The sequence below is a fragment of the Hemiscyllium ocellatum genome, chromosome 17, assembly GCF_020745735.1.
Source record: "Hemiscyllium ocellatum isolate sHemOce1 chromosome 17, sHemOce1.pat.X.cur, whole genome shotgun sequence".
In the NCBI taxonomy this organism is placed as follows: Eukaryota; Metazoa; Chordata; class Chondrichthyes; order Orectolobiformes; family Hemiscylliidae; genus Hemiscyllium; species Hemiscyllium ocellatum.
Window position 1 is genome coordinate 28,135,311 of NC_083417.1, and position 23,644 is coordinate 28,158,954.

The 23,644-nt window shown below is 42.2% G+C and overlaps 1 protein-coding gene across 2 annotated transcripts in view; it reads left to right on the forward strand.

Annotated features, from left to right (window-relative positions):
* Positions 1-23,644, forward strand: part of kars1 (lysyl-tRNA synthetase 1) — a 54,137-nt gene that overhangs the window by 15,675 nt on the left and 14,818 nt on the right. For both annotated transcript variants that reach the window (XM_060838017.1, XM_060838018.1), the window contains exons 4-10: positions 337-502; positions 7,801-7,894; positions 8,216-8,402; positions 18,653-18,778; positions 18,935-19,054; positions 20,314-20,476; positions 21,487-21,660. In XM_060838017.1, the coding sequence (XP_060694000.1) occupies positions 337-502; positions 7,801-7,894; positions 8,216-8,402; positions 18,653-18,778; positions 18,935-19,054; positions 20,314-20,476; positions 21,487-21,660 (1,030 nt within the window). The remainder of the gene's footprint in view (positions 1-336; positions 503-7,800; positions 7,895-8,215; positions 8,403-18,652; positions 18,779-18,934; positions 19,055-20,313; positions 20,477-21,486; positions 21,661-23,644) is intronic.

A 23,644-nucleotide genomic window follows, 5' to 3' on the forward strand; every position in this document is an offset into this window, starting at 1 on the left:
CCCTTCAGCCTATTAACTTTTCCTTTCCGAAATCTGAATTCCTTCATTTTCATTATTTTTCTCTTCTGCACTTTTGACTTCAGCAACTTGCATCCTGTGTTCTAAAAGTCACTTGATATTTCTTTCTGGCTGGTTTCCGTAAGATATTCCTTTAAAAGCTATTTCAGTTTGGTCCAACATTTGACTATTGGCTCTAATGTTTGTTTCTTTGACTCTGAATCCACTTTCATCTGGTTGCACTGCAGAGACATTTTCCCATTTTTAAAAATAGTGCTTATTTAAGATGTCTTAAATAAGCAGAACACATTTACAAACATTTTGCATTCTTTGTTTCAGCAATACTACAAAATTCGAACACAGGCCATACAACGACTGAAGGGGACTGAAGATGACCCATATCCTCATAAATTCCATGTTGATATATCCTTAACAGAGTTTATTGAGAAATACAACGATCTACAGCCTGGAGACCATCTCATTGATATTGTTTTATCTGTGGCAGGTGAGATGTTTACACATTAGCACCTTTTGCTTTTAGTTTATTGTAAGAAAAGTTAATGCAGGAAATGGTGCAAGACAGTCATGAACTGAAGTAATCCTAAACATAATTGCCAACCGAATAAATAGTACAATTTCAAAGTATAAAAAGGAAATTGCAAGGATAAATGAGAGACAATGTAAGCTAAATAATATAAACTGAAGGTAAATACCGGACCAGAAAAGCTTTCAGAGCAGAGGGTAAGTGTTCACAAGCTTTACAGGTAGCAGGACAACTTGATTTATGGATTTATCTATATTTTGCAAAAGTCACAGAATTATTAGGGCACAGAAGGAAGCCATTTGCCCCATCATGCCTGCAATGGCTCTTCCAATGAGCATCATTACCTCGTGCCAGTCTCCAGTTTGTTGTGGTTCTGTTCGCCGAGCTGGGAATTTGTGTTGCAGATGTTTCATCCCCTGTCAAGGTGACATCTTCAGTCCTTGGGAGCCTCCTGTGAAGCGCTTCTATGATCTTTCCTCTGGCATTCGTAGTGGTTTGAATCCGCCGCTTCCGATTGTCAGTTCCAGCTGTCCGTTTCAGTGGCTGGTATATTGAGTACATTGGTTTTGCTCATGCTGGGTAATGTAGTGTACAAAATCCCAGGCAAGGGCTGCACAAAACACTACATAGGACAAACAGGAAGACAGCTAACGATCCGCATCCATGAACACCAACTAGCCACGAAACAACACGACCAGCTATCCTTAGTAGCCACACACGCAGATGACAAGCAACATGAATTCGACTGGGACAACACTACTATTATAGGACAAGCCAAACAGAGAACAGCCAGGGAATTCCTAGAGGCATGGCACTCTTCTACAGATTCAATCAATAAGCACACGACTTGGACCCAATATACTGGCCACTGCAACGGACAGATGGAACTGACAACCGGAAGCGGCAGATTCAAACCACTACAAATGCCGGAGGAAGGATCACAGAAGCGCTTCACAGGAGGCTCCCAAGTACTGAGGATGTCACCTAGACAGGGGACGAAATGTCTGCAACACAAATTCCCAGCTCGGCTAACAGAACCACAACAACGAGCACCCGAGCTACAAATCTTCTCACAAACTTTGAATCTCCAGTTATTTTTTCCTCCATACTCTCTAGGACATTATTTCTATCCAAATAATCATTAAATGCCCTATTTGAATGCCCCAGTTGAAGCTGCATCCATCACATTTCTAGGCAGCGCATTCCGTATCCTAACTATCCATTGTGTAAAAAAGATTATTCCTCACATCAGCCTTGTTTCCTTTCATATTACTGTAAATCCATGCCATCTTGTTCTTAAATGTCTTATGAGCAGGAACAGCTTCTCTCTCTCACTCAACTCTATCCAGCCACTCACGATTTTGAAAACCTCTATCAACTCTTCTCCCACCTGCCGTCTGTCCAAGAAAAACTCCCATCGTCTTCAATCTAATCTTGTGACTGAAGTTTTCATTCCTGGAATCATTCTTGTAAACGAATTCTGCAATTTCTCCAATGCATTCACATCTTTCCAATAAAGTGGTGCCCACAACTGTACCCAGTACTCCTGTTAAGGTTTAATGAGAGTCTTGTGCAAGTTCCACCTTCTTGCACTTGTACTCTATTTCAGGTATAAAGAATAAAAGTAAGCAAATGTGTCTATTTTTAATACCAGTTAGACTTCCACTGTTGTGTCCGTTTCTGGGCACCACAGATTAGAAATATATGAAGTTCTTGTAGAGGAGATTTCCTAGAATGCTATTGGTGATGAAGGAATTTAGTTAAGCAGAGTGTCTGAGAAAGCTAAAATTGATCACCTTGGAACAGAGCAGCTGAAAATGTGTTGCTGGTTAAAGCCCAGCAGGTTAGGCAGCATCCAAGAAATAGGAAATTCGACGTTTCGGGCATAAGCCCTTCATCAGGAATGAGGAGAGTGTGCCAGGCAGGCTAAGATAAAAGGTAGGGAGGAGGGACTTGGGGGAGGGGCGATGGAGATGTGATAGGTGGCAGGAGGTCAAGGTGAGGGTGATAGGCCGGAGTGGGGTGGGGCGGAGAGGTCAGGAAGAAGATTGCAGGTTAGGAGGGCGGTGCTGAGTTGAGGGAACTGACTGAGACAAGGTGGGGGGGGGGAGAAATGAGGAAACTGGAGAAATCTGAGTTCATTCCTTCTGGTTGGAGGGTTCCCAGGCGGAAGATGAGGCACTCCTCCTCCAGCCGTCGTGTTGTTATGTTCTGCCGGTGGAGGAGTCCAAGGACCTGCATGTCCTCGGTGGAGTGGGAGGGAGAGTTAAAGTGTTGAGCCACGGGGTGGTTGGGTTGGTTGGTCCGGGCGTCCCAGAGGTGTTCTCTGAAGCGTTCTGCAAGGGGCCCGTCTCCCCAATATAGAGGAGGCCACATCGGGTGCAGCGGATGCAATAGATGATGTGTGTGGAGGTACAGGTGAACTTGTGGTGGATATGGAAGGATCCCTTGGGGCCTTGGAGGGAAGTGAGGGAGGAGGTGTGGGCGCAAGTTTTACATTTCCTGCGGTTGCAGGGGAAGGTGCCGGGAGTGGAGGTTGGGTTGGTGGGGGGTGTGGACCTGACGAGGGAGTCACGAAGGGAGTGGTCTTTGCGGAACGCTGATAGGGGAGGGGAGGGAAGGGAAATATATCCCTTGTGGGGTCCATTTGGAGGTGGCGGAAATGACGGTGGATGATACATTGTGTACGGAGGTTGGTGGGGTGGTAGGTGAGATCCAGTGGGGTTCTGTCTTGGTGGCGGTTGGAGGAGCGGGAAGTGGAGGAGATGCGGTGGAGGGCATCGTCAATCACGTCTGGGGGGAATCTGCGGTCCTTGAAGAAGGAGGCCATCTGGGCTGTGTGGTGTTGGAACTGGTTCTCCTGGGAGCAGATGCGGCGGAGACGAAGGAATTGGGAATATGGGATGGAGTTTTTACAGGGGGCAGGGTGGGAGGAGGTGTAGTCCAGGTAGCTGTGGGAGTCAGTCGGTTTATAGTAGATGTCTGTGTTGAGTCGGTCGCCCGAGATAGAAATGGAAAGGTCTAGGAAGGGGAGGGAGGAGTCTGAGACAGTCCAGGTGAATTTGAGGTCGGGATGGAAGGTGTTGGTAAAGTTGATGAACTGTTCAACCTCCTCGTGGGAGCACGAGGCAACGCCGATAGTCATCGATGTAGCGGAGGAAAAGGTGGGGGGTGGTGCCAGTGTAGTTGCGGAAGATGGACTGTTCCACATATCCTACGAAGAGACTTGCATAGCTGGGGCCCATGCGGGTGCCCATGGCAACTCCTTTAGTTTGAAGGAAGTGGGAGGATTGAAAAGAGAAGTTATTCAGGGTGAGGACCAGTTCAGTCAGTCGAAGGAGGGTGTCAGTGGAAGGGTACTGGTTGGTGCGGCGGGAAAGGAAGAAGCGGAGGGCTTTGAGTCCTTCGTGATGGGAGATGGAGGTGTACAGGGACTGGATGTCCATCGTGAAAATAAGGCGTTGGGGACCGGGGAAGCGAACATCCTGGAGGAGGTGGAGAGCGTGAGTGGTGTCCCGAACGTAGGTGGGGAGTTCTTGGACTAAAGGGGACAGAACCGTGTCGAGGTACGCAGAGATGAGTTCGGTGGGGCAGGAGCAGGCTGAGACAATGGCTCGGCCGGGGCAGTCAGGTTTGTGGATTTTGTGGAGGAGGTAGAAACGGGCGGTGCGGGGTTCTGAGACTATGAGGTTGGAGGCGGTGGATGGGAGATCCCCTGAGGTGATGAAGTTATGGATGGTCTGGGAGATGATGGTTTGGTGGTGGGAGGTGGTGTCGTGGTCAAGGGGGCGGTAAGAGGAGGCGTCCGCGAGCTGGCGTTTGGCCTCAGCGGTACGCCTCACGACCCCACCTCCCACCACCAAACCATCATCTCCCAGACCATTCATAACCTCATCACCTCAGGGGATCTCCCATCCACCGCCTCCAACCTCATAGTCCCACAACCCCGCACCGCCCGTTTCTACCTCCTGCCCAAAATCCACAAACCTGACTGCCCCGGCCGACCCGTTGTCTCAGCCTGCTCCTGCCCCACCGAGCTCATCTCTGCGTACCTCGACACGGTTCTGTCCCCTTTAGTCCAAGAACTCCCCACCTACGTTCGGGACACCACCCACGCCCTCCACCTCCTCCAGGATTTTCGCTTCCCCAGTCCCCAATGCCTTATTTTCACGATGGACGTCCAGTCCCTGTACACCTCCATCTCCCATCACGAAGGACTCAAAGCCCTCCGCTTCTTCCTTTCCCACCGCACCAACCAGTACCCTTCCACTGACACCCTCCTTCGACTGACTGAACTGGTCCTCACCCTGAATAACTTCTCTTTTCAATCCTCCCACTTCCTTCAAACTAAAGGAGTTGCCATGGGCACCCGCATGGGCCCCAGCTATGCAAGTCTCTTCGTAGGATATGTGGAACAGTCCATCTTCTGCAACTACACTGGCACCACCCCCCACCTTTTTCTCCGCTACATCGATGACTGTATCGGCGTTGCCTCGTGCTCCCACAAGGAGGTTGAACAGTTCATCAACTTTACTAACACCTTCCATCCCGACCTCAAATTCACCTGGACTGTCTCAGACTCCTCCCTCCCCTTCCTAGACCTTTCCATTTCTATCTCGGGCGACCGACTCAACACAGACATCTACTACAAACTGACTGACTTCCACAGCTACCTGGACTACACCTCCTCCCACCCTGCCCCCTGTAAAAACTCCATCCCATATTCCCAATTCCTTCGTCTCCGCCGCATCTGCTCCCAGGAGAACCAGTTCCAACACCACACAGCCCAGATGGCCTCCTTCTTCAAGGACCGCAGATTCCCCCCAGACGTGATCGACAATGCCCTCTACCGCATCTCCTCCACTTCACGCTCCTCCGCCCTTGAGCCCCGCTCCTCCAACCGCCACCAAGACAGAACCCCACTGGCTCTCACCTACCACCCCACCAACCTCCGTACACAATGTATCATCCACCGTCATTTCCGCCACCTCCAAATGGACCCCACCACAAGGGATATATTTCCCTCCCCTCCCCTATCAGCTTACTTAGAACGAACATTTCGGGCATAGGTAAAAGCCAAAGGGACCGGAACTAATTAAATAACTTCATATATCTGCTACCTGAGCAAGATTAGGAGCTAAACATTTCAAACTTCAGAAATTACATCAAAAATGTTGTGGTAATATTAATAAAAGAGACCGATAACACAGGAAGAATTACTGGAAAATTGGGACAGTCAATAGAATTTAATGTTAGCAATGGAATCTTGCCTGACAGTTGGGAAACCAGGAGGATTCCTCTGTTTTCTGTGTTGGCGAAGGTCCACTAAAATTAATTCTCTATTAGGCACCTAACTAATACAACATTGATTCAGGACCCTGAGAGCCACTGTCCAGTTGGAAACTGACAGGTATCCATTGTGCATTAGTGCTATCTGAATTAGTGTGGGATTGCTCAGGAACTCCGTGCAGAAGTGAGGGCAGGTAAGGAGGTGGTGGCTGGCAAAGCTGAGGGAAGTGTTAGCTAAAGAAATAACAGGGAGCTGCTCTCAGTGGACCACTTCCTGAGGCTGGATCGCTCAATCATGTGCTATGTACCTTTGCTTGAAGCAATGTACTACCACTCTCCCCTATCTGTAGAAATCACAAGCAAACAAACAGAATGTAAATCAGTAAGGAAATGAAGGGTTATGGAGAAAAGGCAGGGATGCAGAGCTGTGGATTATCAGATTAACTATGATCTTATTGAATGGCAGAGTAGGCTCAATGAATCAAATGACTTTTTCCTACTGGTACATCTTTTGGTCAATCCTGAAATGATTCGGTTTTCAGGCTTCACGTTTGTGGCAACCCACCTGCTGATTGCAGACTAACGTGGTGGTGTGATGCTTTTAAAGGCTTCATTTAGCATCTCGGTAGGAAGGCTGTGCACAGGTTTTCTTGCTTTGGACTTAGTCATGCAATGTTGGGAAATTGGACCTCACTCCAAACCTTCATGTTGTCCTCCTCTCGAGATTATCCACATTTTAGATTTTTAAAAGACAGATTGAGAAAAATATTACAATTATGAGAGATAAAACACAGATGTGGAATGAAAAAGGCAAATAGAATGCTGTCCTGTATTTCAAAATGTTAGAATTTAAAAGTATTCTTTTGTTTTGCTGTACTTCGGCCAAACCTAATCTGTGGTACTGTGTTGATTTCTGAGCACCAAAACTCAATGAAAATAATACTGACCTAGGAGGGGATCCAACTCAAATCCATCATACCTGAAAGGATTAATTTTGAGGATGTATTTCATAAATTTCACTTGTAATCTGTTGGGTTTAGAAGATTCAGGGATTATCTAATCTATGTATCTAAAATTAAAGTTATCCAGTAGGGTAGATTGTATTTTATCTGGTGGAGAGGATTGATAACTTAGAATTTGGATAATGAAATCAGAAGATACTTTCTTTTTTCCTCACAGTAGTGGAGATCCAGAATTCACTTACTCAAAACCTGGGTCAATTGAGATGTTCATGTTTTCAGATGAGTAGGTTTTTCTAGGGTAATGGCATTAAGGCGTATAGTTGAAGGTGGAGTTGAGTTTCAAATCAATTGTGAGGGGAACAAGCTTGATGAGCTGAATGGCTTACTTCTGTTCCGAATTATTTGGTAGAGAAAGATTTGTGTTGAAGAATGAATTATTTCAGTCATACTTACTGAAGACTCAGGAGGTTGTTATGACTTATATAATTATTGATTCATTAATTTGAGCATAAAATAATCTCACCTTTTCAACTTTGCGCATTTGTGTATGTTGTGCTATTGCATCCTATTGGTTTCTTTATGTCGATTATTTAATGTTGCTGCTGTTTCAATCTTAAATATAAACAAAATTGAGATGTGACTCCCTTTCTGTGCAGTAAGTTCTACAGGTAGTTCTTCTATAACATGATGGTTGCATTCTTGTGAAACCCCACATTATAGAAGAATCGCAATTTAGAAATACTGTTTGAAGTATTGGTGATATAATCGCATTACAGCTACACACTTCTGAAAAATTCACATTTTAGAAACAGCGTTGCCAATTTGTCAATTGCGTTATCGCAAAATTTGTGTTAACAAAACACACGTTATAGCAGAACAACCTGCATTGCAAAAACTTAAAATATTTTCTTAATTCAACATAGCATCTATTTATTTTGATTTGCATTTTAATTTGTTGAATTTGAGCATTTATATTGAACAACATTGCAACTCTCCCTGTTTATTTAGGTCGTATCCATGCTAAGCGGACCTCTGGTGTCAAACTAATTTTCTATGATCTTCGTGGTGAAGGAGTCAAACTGCAAGTTATGGCCAATTCCAAGTGAGTTAATGTTTGCAGATACTAGTTATTAAGGGAATTGAATCTTTTGATTTGATTTACAAATATTTAATCTTTATGCTTTCTATGCAAGAATAATACTTGCCTATTTTTTTTCCTTTGCAAGTACCTGCCACTGCCACTGAGTAAACCTATGAAGGGGATGCCAAAATTATACTTGTCAGTTTAATTGCATTTTCTTTTAGCTGCATTTGTCTGGAGATCACTGTTTAATATTCAGTGTAAAACAAAAATCCAGAAATGATCAGCACGATTTTTTTCTTAGTGTTCAACTCCTGTTGAATTTTTTAATAATCATTTTAGAAATTACAAATCTGAGGAGGAATTCATCAAAGTAAATAATAAATTACGCCGTGGTGATATTATTGGAGTGCAAGGAAACCCAGGAAAGACAAAAAAAGGAGAGCTGAGCATAATCCCTGTGGAAATAAAACTTCTATCTCCTTGCCTACACATGCTGCCTCACTTGCACTTTGGACTCCGAGATAAGGTAAGTATATTGCTCAAAATTGAATGTGAGAAAAGACCAGTGAAATCTGCTTAAATGTCCTTTTTTTTGTAGATATTTTTATTGAAATTTAACATTTTTGCAAATTTACAAAAATAAACAAAACTCTCAAATACAAACATTGATGTACAATTAAATCATATATACAATAGTCATTTAACAAAGAAAAGAGAAAGAAAGAAAACAAAAAGAGAAAAAAAAAAGAAACGAAAAAAGAAAGGAAAAAAAACTCAACTTTCTACTAATCTAACCTATAACTAACCAGAGTGTATACCTAAGTCTCTTACATGCTCGGAATGTATAAACATCAAATATAATAAAACCCGTATTCGCGCAGGATTCCTCTCCCAAGGGGCCCCGGAGCAGCCCGGTCTGAAATCTTCACTAAATAAAAGCCCTTGTTAGGATAGCCGAAATATCTGCATTTATATAATTCAAAAAGGGCTGCCATATTTTATAAAATAATTCAGTCTTTCGGTGCACTATATTTGTGAGGAAGTCAAGGGGGATATATTCCATAATTAATCTGTGCCAATTTGAAAGTCCAGGGGGGCCCTCAGCCACCCAGTTCACCAAAATATTTTTCCTTGCACAGAAAGAGAGAATAGAAAATAGTCTCTTCCCATGCATATCCAGAGATGAGAGGTTCGAAAAGCCCAAAAGGAGAGATACAGGGTCCACCCTAATTTCCGTTCTTAAAATTTCTGTCAGGGTATTTGCCACTTTAGTCCAGTATCTGCGGATTTTCTGACAAGTCCACAGACAATGTGCAAGAGTACCCACCTCTATTTTGCATTTGGGACACATTGGAGATGCTCCTGCCTTAAATTTTGCCAGTCGAGCCGGAGCTATATGGGCCCTATGAAGTATCTTTAGTTGGATAGCCTGAGTTCTGTTACAGATAGCAATTCTTCTAGCATTTTCCCAAATGTCATTCCACATATCCTCAGAGATTTCTAGCCCCAAGTCCTGCTCCCATGTTTTAAGCAGGTCATCCATGTCTCCTGAGACTCCATCATGTAGCAAATGGTATATAGTACTAACGGAGGATGCCCCCGCTGGTCGTAAGACATTACGTTCTCTGTCTGATTTATAAAGACTATCTATTAATGTAGTCTTCCTCTGTATATAATCTCGAACTTGGAAGTATCGAAAGAGATCCCCATTAGGTATTCCGAATTTCAGACGCAGCTGCTCAAAGGACATCAGGATCCCATCTTTAAATAGGTCCCCTAAGCATGAGATGCCCCTGGAGCTCCAGAGTTTAAAGGTGGCATCTGTAATCCCCGGTTGGAATCCCCATGCGCCTACTATTGGTGCATGGGGGGATGTTTTATGTGAGTTACCCTCATTTTGCCGCATTATATTCCAGGCCTTAATTGTGTTTAATATTATGGGATTTTTACAGTGGTCTGTAATGATTTTCCTCTTATCTGAAAATAAAAGGTTAATAAGTGGGTATTTTACTTGGGAGGCTTCGATATCCAGCCAAATTGATTGTGGATCAGATGAAACCCAATCAGCTATGTAACTTAGTAGGGAGCTTAACTGATATTTCCTAAAGTCTGGGAAGTCCAGTCCTCCCCTTGCCTGTGGAAGCTGTAGCTTCTTCAGCTTAATAAGGGGCCGTCTATGGTTCCAAATAAAGGAGCCCAACCAGCCATATAATTTACGTAGGGCTAGCCTTGGCAGCATCAGCGGGAGCATTCTCATAGGATATAAGAGACGAGGCAGAACATTCATTTTAATTAATGCTATTCTCCCTAGCCAGGAAGTCGGAAGGTCTCTCCATCGCTGGAGGTCCTGCCTTATCCTTTCCATTAATTGTACAAAATTAGCCCTATACAGCTGATCAAATACTGGCGTGATAAAAATACCTAAATATAAGAAGCCCTCCAGGGACCAACGGAAGGGAAAAGGGGATCCGTCCATTAAGTGGGGTATCATAGCCAGACCACCCATTGGCATGGCTTCCAATTTTGAAAAATTAATTTTATAGCCTGAGAATGCACTAAATGTATTAATAACTTGAATTAGACGAGGCACTGACATTAAAGGATTACTGAGGAATAAGAGAACGTCATCTGCATAGAGGGTAATTTTGTGTTTACCTGTACCAATCCTCGGGGCCGTTATATTAGGATCAGTCCGGATGGCTTCTGCTAATGGTTCGATTATCAGTGTAAACAACAATGGTGAGAGAGGACATCCTTGACGGCAGCCCCTACCCACACTGAAGCCATCCGATCTTAACCCATTAGTAATAACAGCTGCTTTGGGGTCATTATACAATGTTGAAACCCATTTGGTAAACACCTGTCCAACGCCAAACCTTTCCAACGTGTAAAATAAATATGACCATTCAACCCTGTCAAATGCCTTTTCCGCATCCAATGAAATTACTACTCCTGGTATCTTTCCCTGATGACAGGCTTGGATCATATTCAAGACCCTTCTGATATTATTGGATGATCTGCGGCCCTTAATAAATCCCATCTGGTCCTCCTTTATAATATATGGCAGTACCCTTTCTAGTCTTAGTGCTAACATTTTTGAGAGAATTTTAAAGTCTACATTTAGTAAGGATATTGGTCTGTAAGATGCACAATCTTCTGGGTCTTTTCCTTTTTTGAGGATAAGAGAAATATTTGCTTCTTTCAGCGTGGGCGGGAGACAGACCTGACTATGCGCAAAATTATACATATCCATAAGTGGGTCAACCAATATTCCTGTAAATTCTTTATAGAATTCAGCTTGAAAACCATCCGGGCCCGGTGCTTTTCCGCTCTGAAGTTGCCTAATTGCCTCAAGTATTTCTTGGACTGTTAAAGGGGTATTTAGGGCCGACACCTGTTCCGGAGTCAGGTCCGGGAAGGTCAAATTTTTAAAAAATGACTGCATCCTCCTAATCCTATCTTCACAATTCTGCGATCTATATAGTTCAGAATAAAATTCTTTAAAGGTCGCATTGATCTTTTTATGATCATGAGTCAGGGTACCTGTACTTTCCTTGATGGTCGGAATAGTTTGAGGGGCTTTCTTTTTCTTTGCAAGAAATGCTAAGTATCTACCCGGTTTGTCGCCATATTCATATAATCTTTGTTTCGCAAATAATATTTCCCCTTTAGCCGTTTGAGTAAGCGCGGTGTTTAAAGCTATCCTAAGAGCTGTAATCCTCTGCAATTTTGTGATAGAAGGTCTATCAGCGTATGCTGTTTCGGCTGCTTTTAGGCGAGCTTCGAGCAGACGCTGTTGCTCTCCCTTCATTTTCCTCTGGGTCGCTGAATAGGAGATGATCAAACCTCGTGCATAAGCTTTGATGGTCTCCCACATCATTGACGGATTGCTAGCCGTACCAGTATTAATTTCTAAAAAAGTTTTAAGTTCTTGGGAGAAGTACTTTAAAAATTTGCTATCTTTTATCAGGAAGGGGTCCATACGCCAATGCCGAGCGGATGTCCCATTGTTCTTTACCTTAGTTTCCATGTATACAGCGGCATGGTCAGAGATTGCTATAGTACCTATTTTACAGGTTGCTATAGAATTTAGAAAAATCGATGGGGCAAAAAACATATCAATTCTTGTGTGACATTTATGTGGATTAGAGTAGAAAGAAAAATCTCTACCCTGTGGATGGAGACATCTCCATACACCTACCAATCCTAATTCTTTATTCAGGTCCGCCAGTTGTCTAGATCTGGGAGATACTCCAGCGGCACTCTTGGGAATCCTGTCTATTTCCGGATCCATAATACAATTAAAGTCTCCCCCTATAATTGTATGACGGGCACCAAAGGCCATCAGTTTTGAAAAAGCTTCCGTTATGAATTTAAAGGGGTGTGCCGGGGGGCAGTACACATTTAAGATCCCATATTCCTCTCCATTTATGAGGGCTTTAATCAAAATATATCGTCCAGATTCGTCTTTTAGCTGATTTAGAATTTTCAAAGGGAAGTTCTTCCGGACAAGGATAACGACTCCCCTGCTTTTTGAATTAAAAGAGGAAAAAAAGGCCTGATCAAATCCGCCCTGTCGTAATTTTAAGTGTTCTTTATCCGACAGGTGTGTCTCCTGTAAGAGAGCTATATCAACTCTCTCCTTCTTAAGATTTGATAATATTTTCTTCCTTTTAACTGGCGAATTACTCCCCCTGACATTCCAGGTGCACCACTTAACCGACTGTTCAGCCATAATCGTCTGGACAGATCCGAGACCCCTCTGGAGGGGAAACCCTATCTAGAACATCCCGAGCATGGAGCATACAAGATTTACAAAAGTAAAGACTCTCTGATACACTCAAAACAATATGACAAAAAACTCTTTCTAAGTATAAAAGATATAAAACATTCCGAATTGGAGATTTTCTCCCTTGTTCCCAGAGAGCGTCACTTCCTCTCCCACAGTCCATCTTACCCTCTTCCAACCAGTGCCCCACCCTTGACCCAGGTGTTCCTCAATAAAATGAGGAGAATTCAAATATAATATAAAGCTAGAGTTAACAGTGAACACCCCACCCCCACCTAAATATATTTGGGAATATTAATACCATATATAACTATAAGATTACAATCTCAACATGTAATACTTAAATATAATACCACAAAATAACAGGGGAAAGAAAAACAACCCCGCTCCTAAAAACAGAAGTAAAATAGAATAAGGTAACCACCTCTCCCAACAAATTAACCAAACGCCCCAACATATATATATACATACACACACAGGGGGAAAGATAGGAAAAGATGAAGGGATGTAAACCAAAATAATGGGAAAGGCAGACCAACGTCCACAATCTCTTACAGTTTATTTAAGAGAGTCCAAGAATTCCTTAGCCTTCTCCGGTGATCCGAAGTTATATATGGATCCTTCGTGGCTAAGGCGTAGCGTCGCTGGATATCGTAAGGAGTACTGGATATTTAAGTCCCTTAAACGCTTCTTCGCCTCATCGAATGCCTTCCTCTTTTGGACCAAAGCTGGGGAGAATCCTGGAACAGCATGATCCTGGATCCTTTGTGGGTCATAGCTTGGGGATCTTTTCCCAGATTTCTTGAGGCTTCCAGGAGCATCTGCCTCTCCCTATAGCTCTGCAGCTGGAACAGGACCGGGCGTGGGCGCTGGGTTGAGCCGGGCCCACATACTGTGACCCGGTAGGCCCATTCTACCCTTACCTGGCCTGATCGAGCAGGCAGATTTAAAAGTTGTGGCAGCCAATGCTCTAAGAATGCTGTCAGCTTGCCTCCCTCTTCCTGCTCGGGCAGGCCCAACAACCGAATATTTTTTCTACGACATCGATTTTCGAGGTCATCAATGTGGTTTTCTAGGTTCTGGACTCGATTCTCGAGAAAACGGATGTGGTCGGCTGCCAATTTTATCGCAGTCTCTGAGGCTGCGGCCTTCGACTCCACCTCTCTGACTCGGCACTCCAATTCCTGAATGTCTCTGCCCTGCTTCTGCAGCTCGGCTGATAGTGCTTCTGTGCTCTGCCGAGACTCATCGATAAAAGCATCAATCTTCGCCTCCCACCTGGCAAACATCTCCTCAAAGCTCATCTTCATTGGTAACTCTCCTGAAGTGGCTGAAGACACCTTTGTTGCAGCTGAAGAGGGAGAGGGTGGGGGAGGGGTCCCTGCTTTCTTAGAGCCGCCTGTTCCCTTCCCTTTACTCATTTTCCAGCTAGTATTAGACTATTTAAATGTACTAATAGGTAACTATTTAAGGTTAACAACTATTATAAATGGTTTAGTGAGTGTGGTGGGGGTGGGTGATCCACTTTGCCCAAGTTTTGGGTAGAGCACTGTGGACTCAGTCTTGCTAGGTCGCCGCCATCTTGGATCCCCTCTGCTTAAATGTCCTTTTAGGTAAAACTAAGAGCTGCAGATGCTTAAACCATATTCTAGATTAGAGTGGTGCTGGAAAAGCACAGCAGTTCAGGCAGTATCCGAGGAGCAGGAAAATCGACGTTTCAGGCAAAAGCCCGTCATCAGGAATAGAGCTGTTTTTCGGCGCATTATTCATGATGAAGGGTTTTTGCTGAAACGTCGATTTTCCTGCTCTTAAATGTCCTTTTGACAAGTTATCAAAATCTAATTTAAATTAAAATAAGTACTATGTAGCTGAAGCAAAAATCAAAACTTATTGCTTTTTGTGCAGTTTGTAAATTTAAAGTTTGTGAAATTTATAGTTTCTAACTTGCTCATCAAATTCAAAAGCTCAAACTTTTTTTATTAATTGCATATGATAGATTGAATCTTTTCAGGCCTGCTGGAGCTTTTAATACATAGAAACATAGAAGATTGGAGCAGGAATAGGCTATTCAGCCCATTCAGTATGATCATGGCTGATCGTCAAGTTCTAATTATGCCCCTGCCCTCCCCATATCCCTTGATCCCTTTAGCCACAAGAGCTGTAACTACTTCCTTCTTGAAAACCCTATTAGAAGAGTGGGTGAGGAAACTTAATTGGGTGGGAGGCAAAAATTGTAATATCCTAACAGCAGATTAAGGATTTGGCATTAAGTTCTCCGAACTCTTCAACCAAGATGCCTTTTATTGTTCTTGATGATCAGAAAACTCTTTGCATTAATTAGCATCCCATGAATACTGATTATCATCCATCTGCTGAATTGACATACATGGGCTCAATCTTCCACAAAAATGGGACGTATGTATTCACATATTTCCACGAGTGTATCTGGGGTAGGGACCTGGTAGGAAAGACATCTTCCTCCAAGCCCCAGTGTAAGTGAGCTCAATGACAACCAAATTGTTTCTCTGCGCAGATGCTTTCAATGTAAATGAAGAAGCTTGAGTGGGTGGACCAACTCATGAAGTTTCAATCATATGCTGTCATGCTGTAGTTCTTAAATACTTTTACAAAATACAGAGTGAGGCTTCACTAGTTCAATAAGCTCACAAGAACCAACATTTAAAGTAGAAATTGCTGGCAAAACTCAGCAGGTCTGGCAGCAGCTGTGAAGAGAAATCAAAGTTAACATTTCGGGTCCAGTGACTCTTCTTTAGAACTGGTGGTAGATAGGAAAATGATGGGTTTTTTTATGCAGAAGATTAGTGGTGAACGGAAAGAGTAAATGATAGGTGGAGATAGAAAAACAGTTGGACGGACAAAAGGGTGGTTAAAGATTAGTCTGCGGGGAATGAAAATTGCTAATAGTGCTGTTAGTAACTGACAATGGGTTGCGTTTGGAGCAGCTAATGTGATGACAAGACGTGGTGCGTGGGGTAAGGCCTCAAGTCCTAAAATTATTGAACTCTTATTAAGTCCAGAAGGCTGCTGAGTTCCCAAGCAGAAAATAAGGTATTGTTCTTCCAGCTTGTGCTGAGCTTTACTGGAGCACTGCAGCAAGCCTGAGACAGAGATGTTGGCCAGGGGACAAGATGGCGTGTTGAAGTGGCAGGCAACTAGAAGCTCAGTGTCTTTGTTGAGGACAGAATGTAGGTATTCTCCAAAGTGGTCACTCAGTCTGAACTTCATTTCCCCAATGTAGAGAATACCACATTGGGAGAAGTGGTTACAGTATACTAGGTTGTGTGAAGTGCAAGTAAAGTGCTGCTTCACCTGCAAGGTGTGTTTGGGGCCTTGGATGGTGAGAAAGGATGAAGTATACAGGCAGGTATTACACCTTCTGTGGTTGCAGGGGAAGGTGCCCTGGGGCTGTGGGGGATATTCGAAGTGAAGGAGGAGTGGACCAGGGTATCCCGGAGGAAATGATCCCTACAGAAGGCTGACAAGGGAGGGGAGGGGAGGGGAAATTGGGTCTGAAGATGGCAGAAATGACGGCTAATGATCTTATGGATATGGATGCTGGTGGGTGAAACAACTCCACAAAGTCGGTATCCCGGCACCAAATCGCCCTTTATTTACATGTGGAGCATCCTTGACACTGATCCTGCTCCCTCAGAGCTGGGTCTCAGGGTAAACAGGATATCTGACATTCCTGTTCTTATCAGCTAGGACTCCCTTTTTGGGGGTCTGTTAATCAGATCCAGTCAGGGAACTCATATTTTATGAGGTCCACCTGGCTAACCTTGTTACAATCACTACAGTGGGTTGGAAAGCAATGACAAGTGGGATCCTCCAGCTGTTGTGAGAGGGAAGAGGCCGAAGTGTGGGAGATGGATCAGACTCCGATAACAGCTTGTCAACTATGGTGCTGGGGAATCCTTGGCGAAGGAAGGAAGGGGGCATTTCAGATATCTCCTTGTCAAAGTTGGCATCTTTGAGACAGAGGAATTGGGAGAATGGAATGATTTTTACAGGAAGGAAAGTGTAAAGATGTATAGTCAAGGCAACTATGGGAGTTAGTGGGGTTGTAATGGGTATAGGTGGCCAACCTATCCTCAGAAGTGGAACAGAGATGTCAAGGAAGGGAAGGGAGCAGTCAGAGATGGACCAGGTGAAGGTGAGATTAGTGGAAATTAGAAGCTAAATACGTAAAGTTTTCCAATTCCTTGACTCAATTTTTGTTTTCTCCCCTTATCCAGTCCCTTCTCACTTACATCCACGGTTTCTTTGATATTTGACATCATTTTCAGAATTTCCAGTTTGCAGGCTTCAACCGCCTCCTCTTTATCATTAACATCCTCCTTGGGATGGTCCCAAGGCTTTCCGTTTCTTCTTGGAAAGAAAGGCTTAAACCATTCCCGCCCTCCACTCTCTTCTGCCTGGCTGAGCTTGTCCTTACTCTGAACAACTTCTCATTTAACTCCTTTCACTTTGTTCAGGTCAAAGTTGTGCCTGTCTCTTTGTGGGATATGTGGAACATTTCATATTCGTGTCCTACTCCAGCGCCCACGCACAACTCTTTCTCTGGTATATCAATGACATCATTGGCGCTGCTCCCCTCTTTCATCCTGTATGGAAAAGTTTACTACTTTTATTTATAAATTTCTAATTCACATTCACCTTCACTCGGTCCATTTCTGCAGGCTGTAGATTCCAAGTTTGAATAAGGAAGACCACCTGGAGTCAGGTTCACTAATTGCCACATACATGAAAAGCAGAATAAAGATCAGGGCTAAAGAAATCCTGCAAATGGCAGAAAACTGGTCTTGAGGATACATCTCACAGTGTACAGGTGGCTTTAGGGCAGACTTTCGCCCAACACATGAGCTGCCTGATAAGGGCCCAAAGGGCAGTTTAATAATGTGAAAGACTCAAATGAAAGCAAATATCTCACTCCTGATATTTCTTCACATGCCAGATATTTGACCAACTTGACCCACCATGCCAGTGCTATTCTTCCATCCTAATGACTCAATCTTTCTGACATTGTACCCAGCTTAAAGATTCCCCCAACATTTTTCTGTTGACCCATTTCATCTGTTGAATTATTGTCTGAAGAAAACTAGGGTATTTTGTTCCAGTGATTCTAAAATTTTGATTGATCCACTTGATTAAAACCGAACTAAATAACATCAAGTGTAAATGGTATATCCTGATTTCACCAATATGTTCCAAACACTTATAAAGCAATAGGTCAGTCCCAGGAAAATAAACTACTTGCTACCCAATTCTGATTAATTGTATGCTACAATTACAAACTTATGTGTTTGAAACCCTGCAAATTACTGTTTCTGTTAATTGGCTTTTCTTTGTATTCTAGTAGTAGTGAACTCTCTGGTTTATCTAGTAATTGAGATTTTGTTAGTTCAGTTGGTTGGAAGGTTGGTTAGTGATGCCAACAGCATAAGTTCAATTCTTGCACTGGCTGATATTCCCAGGAAGGACTTTGCTACTCAATCTCTCCCCTCACCTGAGGTATGGCAAACCTTCATTTAAACCATCACCAGTCCCTCTGTCTAATGAGGCAGCAGTATTATGGTCCTCTGGGACAATGAGAAAGTGAGGACTGCAGATGCTGGAGTATGAGCCCTCCTTCAGGATTCCTGCTCCTTGGATGCTGCCTGACCTGCTGCGCTTTTCCAGCAACACATTTCCAGCAACACATTTTCAGCTCCTCTGGGACTATGGCAACTTTACATTTTTATAGTAAATAGATACTGAGTGAATTTAGGGGAGGAAAATTAGCCCAATGTCATATTTATGTCACGTTTTTTTGATAATCTTTTCAATTGTTTTGGAGAAAACTACCTATCCACCTTTTTGGATAATAGCAAACTTTTATTTAAGTAAAGTGTATATATTGAGCTTTCTTTACAGTGGAAATTCTTTTTTAAAATGTGTGCTTATTCTCTCTCAATAACTTCTGACAGGAAACTAGATACCGTCAGAGATATTTGGATCTAATTTTAAATGATTATGTGAGACAGAAGTTCATCAACAGGGCCAAAATCATCACCTACCTACGGAGTTTTTTAGATAATCTGGGATTTCTGGAGGCAAGTTTCTTTATATTTTCTTATTTACAGTATTTTTTTTGATTTTCAGATGTGAAAACAACTCAATTTTTTAAAAATGTAATTATATCTGAGATACTTAGTGAATTTATGCACTTAAATGTTACTCTCATTATGTAAATTTAACCTTTCCTACAGGTGGAGACACCCATGATGAATATAATTCCAGGTGGAGCAGTTGCCAAGCCCTTCATTACACACCATAATGAGTTAGATATGGATTTGTACATGCGAATTGCTCCAGAACTTTACCTTAAGGTATGAGCATAGAGAGGTGCATTTTCTCAAAAGAAGGATGCAAATGTATGGAGCACTTTTCATGTTCTTAGGATGTTCCACTGTACTTCACATTGCCTTTTAAATAAATTTGAAATGTTGTCTCAGTTGCACTATCTACGAGGTCTACTTCAATAACTCACCAAAAAAAACCTGCTTTATTTCTCACTATCTTGCCTGTTACATATGCATCTATCCGTGACAATATTCTGCAATAAATGATGAGGTGTTGAGATGGTTACATTTTGAGGCCGTGTCTTTCAGGGCAATATGGAGGCATGCTGGAGGTCATGTAACCTGTCTTGAATCATGCTGAAAAGAAGCCAGGGTAACTTGGTTGGTATAGGGGCCAAATTTGTTTTTAATTGGTAAAAGGTTTTAAGATATTTACACGTCTAATCAATGACCAAAAAAACTTTGCTGCTAAAATGATAGCTTGATCGACAGTATCCAAATCCCAAACAGGTGTTAAACTATTTGGATTTCTAAATGGATCTCTCCACAAATGCTGTTAGACCTGCTGAGTTTCTCTGGCACTTTTCTGGGTTGTTTCTAATTTCTAAAAGGTTATGATTTTGATAAGATGCAAAGAATGCAAATACTGAAAACAAAAGCTATTGGGAAATGATACAATCCAGTAGCCAAACTCTAAGATGGTGCAGAAAATTGCATTTAGATAAGTTCTTTAGATTTTTGTTTTTTGTTTAGTTCCAAGTTGTCCTTATTGTCAATGAACCAAATGAAAATGGCTCCTGGTGCTGGCCTTCCTCTCCACCTCACTCCCTAGTAATGGAGGCTGGTTACCAGTGCCAGCCAGCTGTACATTTTATTGAGAAAGGTGTACAGTATATAGTGAAAGAAAGTCACAGGATTTTGATTTATAAATTTCAAGTTTGTTTGCAATTAACTTTAAGTTAATGGATATTGTAAAGATAAGGATAAGGTTTACCCAGTAATGTTTTTAACTTAGAAATGAAAGGAATGACTTGTGAATGTTCAATGAAAATTTGTCAACTGTACTTGAAGAAAACTCTCACGAAACCTTATTTTGCTCAGCTTCACTCTTGGACATGCAATTCAAGAGACAATTTGCTGTAAAATAAGTTGTCTTCCATATAAATATAAATCTGTGATTGCAATTTGTGGTTTTGAGTTGTAATTTAACACTCAGAAAGGAAAGATAATTTTAGTTGTCTGAATAGTGGAGTTTCCTTTAACCAAAATATATCTTGGTTTTTCAGATGTTGATTGTAGGAGGTCTTGATCGAGTGTATGAAATTGGGCGCCAGTTTAGGAACGAAGGAATTGATCTTACTCACAATCCAGAATTTACCACATGTGAATTTTACATGGCGTATGCCGATTACAATGACCTAATGAAAATCACAGAGAATCTTCTTTCAGGTTTGTAATGTAATTTCTGTTGTAATCAAATCATAGGAAAACATTGTAAATTGTTTAGTACTATAAATCTTTAAAAAAATTGCTATCTTCTTGGTGGCATGATCTTAGTTCTGTCCTTATCCAAAAGATGGTGTGATCTTGCTCGGAAATACTCCCACAGACTCCAGTTTCTTACTGCAGTTGTTTCCAAGTGATAATTATTAATGAGTGAGTCAGAGTGAGCTTTTTAACTTAGGGTGGGACATTGACTCTACAACAAACCAACAGCCACGCTCAGACAACAACTCACTAGAACAAAGGACCCGATACCCAACATGAGCAAAACTAATGTAGTTTACAAAATACCATGCAAGGACTGCACAAAACACTATATAGGACAAACAGGAAGACAGCTAACAATCCGCATACATGAACATCAACTAGCCACGAAACGACACGACCAGCTATCCCTAGTAGCCACACACGCAGACAACAAGCAACATGAATTCGACTGGGACAACACCACTATCATAGGGCAAGCCAGACAGAGAACAGCCAGGGAATTCCTAGAGGCATGGCATTCATCCACAAACTCCATCAACAAACACATCGACCTGGACCCAATATACCAACCACTACAGCGGACAGCTGAAACTGACACCCGGAAGCGGCAAGGACAGACCACTATAAATACTGGAAGAAACATCAAAGAAGCGCTTCGCAGGAGGCTCCAAAGCACTGATGATGTTACCTAGCCAGGTAATGAAACGTCTGCAACAAAAACTTCCAGCTTGGCGAACAGAACCACAACATTGACTCTACCTTGTCTGACAGCTTCACGTGCACTTTCTAGATAGTAATACTGCATAATGATCAAGACGATGGCTGTAGCTTCTTCCCCAGAAAAAAAGTTTGGAGACACTAAGGCAAACTGCAGATTCTGTAACTGATGTTTGAAAAGAATAAGCTAACTTGGTACTGAATTCAATCAAACCTTTTCAAAACACTCATATGAAGTTTTGCTTTTGCAGGTATGGTCAAGCATATTACAGGCAGTTACAAAATCACGTACCATCCTGATGGACCTGATGGTCAAAGTTATGAAGTTGATTTTACACCACCATTCAAGCGTATCAGTTTCGCAACAGATCTGGAGAAAATTATGGGAGTTGAATTTCCACCCACTGATCAATATGAGACTGAAGGTAAGAAAAAATGTTTATTTCTGGCACCGTGAAACAGCAATTTGTGATACGATAGTTGCTGTTCCATCCTGCTTCTCCCACAGCTTTGTCTTTATTTTTACAATTCAGTTAATCACACAATCCTCTTCCATTACACTACGTCTTATCCAACTGCACGAGAGTGCCTTCTTACTTTTCCAGTAGCAGCTAAGGATTATGTTGTTACTCATTCCACATTTAGCACACTACCAACATGTGTTTGTTCTAGAATTGTTGAAATTATATAGAATGTGTAGCACAGAATTAGGACATTCTAACCAGAAAGGTCTTTGCCAGGATGCATATGTTCTACACACAACTCCTCACTCGATTCATTGAATCAATTATAATGGACTTTTATTCCAAAACACTTTTTTTCAAATAATTTTTGATATAATCAAACTATAGGAAAATTGTTTTCAGTTAATATTGTAATTGTTTAATACTGCAACATCTTAAAAAGGATTGCTGTCTTCTGGAGAACATGATTACCTAACTTCACTTTCAAATACGTCAATGATGTTTGCCTTAACTATTGTGTTTGTGATTTCTGTATTCATAACTTCTTACAGCCTTTTTCAATTACATTTCTTCAATACAATTTTTGTATTTAATTATTTTAACAGCTTTTTGGTGAGGATAGAATCACATGCTTTATTGATATGCATTTACAAATGCAAATGGAAGGAATTCTTGTAAAATAGGGCAAAGTCAGCATGGTTTCATCAACGAGAGTTCATGCCTGACAAATCTGTTAGACTTATTTGAGGAAGTAACTAGCAGGTTAAACCAAGGAGAGCCAAAGAATATTATTTACCTGGACTTCAAGAAGGCTTTTGACAAGGTGTCACCTTGGAGGCTACTGATTAAGATAAGGGCCCATGATGTTCAAGGCAAGTTGCTACCATGGATAGAAGCCAGGCTGTCTGGCAGAAAGCAGAGAATCTGGGTGAAAGGATCCTTCTCATGATGGCAGCCCATGACAAGTGGTGTTCCACAAGACTCTGTGTTAGGACTACAATTTTTCACTTTATATATTAACAATCTAGATGAAGGAACTGAGGGCATTCTGGCTAAGTTTACAGACGGTATAAAGATATGTAGACGGACAGGTAGCATTCAGGAGGAGAGGAGGCTGGACAAGAATTTGGACAGGTTAGGAAAGCGGGCAAAGAAGTGGCAGATGGAATCCAACGTGGGAAAGTGTGAGGTCAGGCACTTTGGTAGAAGAATAGAGGCATGGACAATTTTCTAAATGGGAAGAAAATTCAGAAATTTGAGGTGCAAAGAGACTTGGGAGTTCTCATCCAGGATTCTCTCAAAGTAAACTTGCACTTGTGTGTGTATGGGGGGGGGGGGGGTTCCAACTGAAACACATAGAATACTGAATATTCTGGACAGAGTAGATTTTGGGAAGATGTTTCCATTGGTAGGAGAGACTGGGACCTGAGGGCACAGCCTTCAAGTAAAGGGAAGGCCTTTCAGACCGGAGATAAGGAGAAATGTCTTCAACCAGAGTGTGGTGAATCTATGGAATTCATTACCACAGAAGGCTGTGGAGCCAGGTCATTGAATATATTTAAGACTGAGATAGATAGGTACTTGGGGCTCAAAGGTTACAGGGAGAAAGCGGGAGAATGGGGTTGAGAAACTTATCAGCCATGATTGAATGGCAGAGCAGACTCGATGGGCTGAATGGCCTAATTTCTGCTCCTAGGCCTGATGGTGTTATGGAAAGTTTCCATATCCTACTGTTTCACTAATTGTGAAGAGTCATGAATCATGTACCCAAATGAAAAATAGAACCTACAACATAACTACTGGTAGAATAGAATTCAAGAAAGATTTCTTAGAAATCTGAAAGATGAGGGCAATATGCTACCTGTAGTTGCTGGTTTATTTTTGTATCTTTTATTTGAAACAAGGCTGTAACAGTTGCAATTCTCCAGTCTTTTGGTACCTGATT